The 5,430-nt window shown below is 51.0% G+C and overlaps 1 protein-coding gene across 1 annotated transcript; it reads left to right on the forward strand.

Moving 5' to 3' along the window:
* The first annotated feature begins 1,394 nt into the window (after positions 1-1,394).
* On the forward strand, positions 1,395-3,621 carry LOC132004997 (metallothionein-4). Its single transcript, XM_059381661.1, has 3 exons — positions 1,395-1,425; positions 2,850-2,915; positions 3,480-3,621. The coding sequence occupies exons 1-3, from the start codon at positions 1,395-1,397 to the stop codon at positions 3,569-3,571; spliced, it is 189 nt and encodes a 62-aa protein (XP_059237644.1). The 3' UTR covers positions 3,572-3,621.
* Positions 3,622-5,430: the final 1,809 nt, after the last annotated feature.

The raw sequence follows: 5,430 nt of genomic DNA on the forward strand, positions 1-5,430 counted from the left end.
CTGGAGGTGGAAAAGTTCAAGGCCAAGTACAGAGAAACCGGATTCCTTAGGTTTTGGTGGAGGGGGTAGAAGGGAGGAGTGGACTGTGACCTTGGAGAACCTAAGCTGAACCTGGAACGCAAGACTATGGTGTCTCGGCTTCATTCAGCAGATGGTGAGAGCCACTGAAGGTTTTGAGCAAGAGAATAACATGGCCAATGTTATTTGTGGGCTAAATCTCTGGGGCAGAGTGGAGAATGAAGAGGAGAAGGCAGGCCATAGGAGGCTGATTCCAGACCCTTCCTAATGTTTGTGGCCAGGGCTGGGGGTGTGTATGTGTGTCAGAGCAATAGTGTAAATGGAGGTTCCCATGTCAATGGCTAAAATACCTAAAAGTTATAAATCAAATGAACAAATAAAATACTTTATATCCCCCTACGCTTCCAAAGAGAGCTTCATAGCAAACTGAAGGGCCAGGTTCAATGTTTAATTCTCAAATCTTCACATAGGATGGTGCCCAGAGATCCGCCCCATAGCCCCAACCCCCAATCTGGGGCCCATGTCCAGTCTTTTTCCATCCCTACCTCCTTCCCTCACTGCAAGAGACCCCACATACACCCATAGGCACCCAGTCCACACATCCAAACTCTGTTCATACCCCCAGCACACGGCTACCTCCAGCCAGGCTTCAGGCCTAGAGGGACACACACTGGCTGCCCATCTGCCCTTTGGAGCCTAGGGCAGAGGTCCAAGCAAACCCTTGAAAGCAGGCTGGCTTGGGATGAGAGAAAATTCCAGAATTCAGCATGTTACATGTGTGATCTAGAAGGAGAGGTTGCACACTCCCATTGGGCTCGTGCCCCTAACTTCTGGCCTTCTCACTCAGGGGGTCTGGAGGACATGCCAAGATAAGGCCCGAGTGGGGCATTCTAAAGCCCATGACTCCAGATAGGGTCCCCCTTTTGCCCACGGTAAGGGCTTTCATGACCAGGGGAGACAAAAATGAGGCCCTGTGAAGGAAGGAAGGAGCAGAAATGGCAGATTGCAGAGGACTTGGAGACCAAACAGGTGTAGCTGCAAATCCGAGCACTGTGAGTGCCACTGGAGCCTGAACCTGGCTCCTTGACACCTTGGCACGTGGGTAGATGGCGGGTGCAGCCACCTGCACCCCTTGTGAGGAGCATCCGTATGACTGTACTGCTCGTCCTCTCCTCTGCCCTCCTCCTGCCCGCTCTCTCCAACCCCCAGCCTGCGGCGTCTGGTTGGGCCGTGTGCAGGGCGTCTGGCCCCAGGGACAGGTGGGGTGCGCCCAAGTGCACACCTACACAGCTATAAATAGGGAACCTCGGGCAGCTGCTCACTCAGCTTCTCTTCCCCAGCTGTCACAGCACTGAAGCCTCTTAGACGCCTGGACCATGGACCCCGGGGAATGCACCTGCATGTCTGGTGAGTAAGGATGCCCAGTCTGGGGTCCTGGAACTTTGCACCAGCTTCCAATATGGAGCCCACAGGACTCTGGTAAATATCTCTCTTCCTCCAATTAGGAGCTGCCAATGGGGTTTGTCTCAGACCGGCGACCTCTGATGTGGTGCCCACTCTGTTGCCTACCAGGCTGATTTGCTAGAATTGAGACCTTAGCTCAGGGGGCACTTAGTGTCAGGCCCCTAGGGGCAGCCATCAGAGTCAAGGGCCTGGCAATCTGGTTTGGGTCCCTTGATGCCATTCACTCCTGACATTTCATATTCCTGAGCCCCCGTATTCTCATCTGAAAACTAGGGTCACTCCTCCCCAGCTGCCCACCTCCCAGGGCTGCTAAGAAAGTGCTAAAATCACAAGGCACTTGCAGAGGTCAGGGGGGTCATTGGAAGTTTTATGTGGACTCCCGAGTCTCTGAATCCCCTTAATTCCATGGAAGCACATAGCACAGGAGAGAGGTCAAAGTTTGGAGGCATCTTGGGCTTTGGAAATGGCATCAAGAATTCTCATTAAGCCTCTCCGGTCCTTAGCGGGACATATCTGTACCCAAACTTGCCAAAGAGACAGAAACTTCCAGCATTTGACGCTCAAAATTTGATGCTCCAAATGATAGGTGGAATGATTTTTTTTTAATTTTTTAAAAAGATTTTATTTTTATTTATTTGACAGTCAAATAGGCAGAGAGGCAGACAGAGAGAGAGGAGGAAGCAGGCTCCCTGCTGAGCAGAGAACCCGATGCGGTGCTCAATCCCAGGAGCCTGGGATCATGACCTGAGCCGAAGGCAGAGGCTTTAACCACTGAGCCACACAGGCGCCTCTAGAATGATTTTTTTTTTTTTTTTTTTTTTAAGTGCAGATGGTTTTTATGTGAAAAACAGTTGCAGCTCTCGCTTTAAGGTTATTTGTGTCCCTGGTCTTTCTCCTGCCCATTCAGGGTTTCCGTCTTGCCTCATGCCTTAAAAAGGTGAAGAGGGTATATACAAGGCTTCCACAGTCCCTGGGGACCTCATGCTTGGTGACTTGGCCTGGTTCAGTGGTTCTCAAAACTGATTGTACCTCAGAATCATCTGGCTTGCTTTTTAAAATATGATTCCCTTTCTCCACCCAGACTTATGAATCAGGATATCAAGGGTCAATCCCATGAATCTGCATCTTAGCAAGTATCTCGGCTGAGGGGCCCAATGCAGCCACCCCAGTTTCCATCCAGGGACTGTGGCTGGGAACCATCCAAGGGCCCATGCCCTGGGGGTGATGTTCAGGGGACATCTCCATCCTCTTGTCCAGCCACTCCCCAAAGACAGGCCAGAAACCCTGGCACCATGACAGACCGCGACACACCTTGCATCTCCATTTGACCTCAGTCCTCGCGCTTAGGGCTCTGTTCTCTCTTCTAGGAGGAATCTGCATCTGCGGAGACAATTGCAAATGTACAACTTGCAACTGTAAAACGTGCCGAAAAAGTGAGTTATGCTGACCCGGGCCACCGCTGGCCGGAAGCTAGGAAAGTCTGTTCCCTCCCTTCCTGACCCTGCAGCCATGGTGGGATTAAGCAGGTTCTGCAGGTCTTGGACCCATTTGGGAGGGATCTGAAATGATAGCTGAGCTGAGGCCTGAGGCTAAGCTCCTAAGGGGAGGACAGCCTCACCTGGGGGTGAGGGTGTCTGCAGAGTTGCGGGTATGAGGAGGAAGAGGGCTTCGGGGAGATCCTGCTGTGCCCAGTGCTGAAAGGGATCAAGCACTGGCTGGGAGTCGAGCTCTGGGTTTAATTTTTAGATCTGCCACTGACCTATGATCTTGAGCAAGCCCCTTCCCCTCTCTGGGCAGCTGGTAAACTCCCGATGACCCTGAAGATCCCTCCTGGCTCTGACATCCTGAAGCTTGCTGCCCTGGGGTTTTCTGCTAATGGGGATTGAAGCCTGTGGCCTGCTCTGCCCTTCCTACTTTCTCTTAAACTGTGGGAGAGGACGTGGAAAAAGGGGAGCATTGACCCCAAACTGACCTGTCCCATCTCCTGACCCTTCCAGGCTGCTGTCCTTGCTGCCCCCCGGGCTGTGCCAAGTGTGCCCGGGGCTGCATCTGCAAAGGGGGCTCGGATAAGTGCAGCTGCTGCCCCTGAAAAGCATCTGTTGTGCTGGGGGCCGAGGCCCGGGAGTCATCTGTATAGTGCCTTAGTCGAGAAGTTGGAATTATTGTACTATAGGTTATGCTTTTTATATATTTGCTCAGATGCGGTGTTGGTGAGCTTCATGTAAAGTGCTGGAAAAATAAAGGTCTCACTCATGGTTGTCTGGTGGCTCAGAGCACTGTTTCCCCCTAATCCAGCAGGACCAAGAAGGGCTGGCACCATTGCATACGGTAAGCGCCAGCCTGCACCCCTTCGGCAGGCGCCTGCTAACCCCAGGATCCCGCAGCTCTGCCTGAGGGGGCTTTCTCCTGCTGTGTGATCTTGCTTGGTGTGTACACAGAGCAGCCCAGGAGTACTGGGGAGTTAGTGCCCCTGGGAACAGCCCTTAGCTAATGACAAACGAGAGTTGGCAGATACATACCCCCCAGCATCTCTACCCTTACAGTGGGACAAATCTGAGGCAGGTTCCACACCATGCCCCAAGAAGTCCCCAGCGGTGTAGCACTCCAGTAGCCCACAGCCATACCTCACTCATTAACATACCCCACACTGGCTCCCTTCCTTCCCTACCTCACTTGTGTCCATTTTCCCACCAGTGTTTCCTGGAATTCCCCACCCAACAAAACTCCTTGTACAGGGTCTGCTTTGGGACTAACTGAATCTTAGCCAGGGTCTCCTGGCACAATGTTGGCCCAGAATGCCTTATTGTGTTAAGAGTGCTATTTAAAGGACATTCACGCCAAATCACCCATGAACTCCTAGTGCAGGATATCTGAGTGGATCTAAAGAAAATCCCCAAGGTCAAGACATCAAGGGCATTCGCTCCAGACAGGGGCGGGGAGAAAGTGATGCTGTTCACTGAGGTTCTTGCTGTTCCCAGAAGTCAATGTAAAGAGAGTCTGAGGTCTCTGCTGTGCCCTTCCCGCCCCTCCCCCGCACCAGATTGCTGACACACACATCAGCTTCCACCTGCTCTGGTACAAGTCCAGCCAAGCTTGATGACCGTCAGTGTGACCATTGTGCCTAACACAGCCCTTACAGTGCACCAGCGACTGTGCTGAGCCTTCCACACACATGCTCTGCAACAGCCCTGCAACAGGCTGGGTTGTATGGAGGATTCCTGGGTTTTTTAAAAAAATCATTTATTTTTAAATAGGTCTACATGCACAATGCACAAAACACAAAAGATCCAAAGGGTATAAGTCTCCTCCCCACCTTTGTGCCCCAGTCCCTCCTTCTGAAGACAATGACAATAAGCACTTACTTGTGTAACACTCCAGGAGTATTCACTGCCTGTACAATCACACATGACATGCTGCCACACACACACACACACACACACACGCGCGTGGCAGTGTATTATATACCTGGGGAAACTTGGTGTTTTCCCTTATAGAGTTAACTCTCTACCAAGTCCTTTTTTCCACTTAAGAAAGAAGAGTAAATAGAGGGAAAAAATAAGAAGATTGAAACACAAAGAAATAGGGTGACAAAACAAGAATTAGTGGATGAAACACCATGGGAAACAAAGAGGAAACTTCACGCATCTCTCCCATGGCAGAGCGGCTGCTAAACCTACCTAGCCCTGCCAGAGACCATGCAGAGCACAGGCCATAAGCATCTATAAGAAGCACAGCAATGAGCCTTCCTCTCCCTAAAAATGCATATATTAACTACCCTCACTCAATTTTACATGTGGTCTTAGGGAACCCCTGAACCCACTGAGCCATCTCTAGATCCCCCAGGAGATCTGGGTTAGGAATCTATGGTCCATGCATGCTATCCAACATTTAAAAGAATAAAGTGGCCTAATAATAGATGAAAATATTAAGCACCTATAACCCATGAAA

The sequence above is a fragment of the Mustela nigripes genome, chromosome 17 (genome assembly GCF_022355385.1).
Source record: "Mustela nigripes isolate SB6536 chromosome 17, MUSNIG.SB6536, whole genome shotgun sequence".
Lineage (NCBI taxonomy): Eukaryota > Metazoa > Chordata > Mammalia > Carnivora > Mustelidae > Mustela > Mustela nigripes.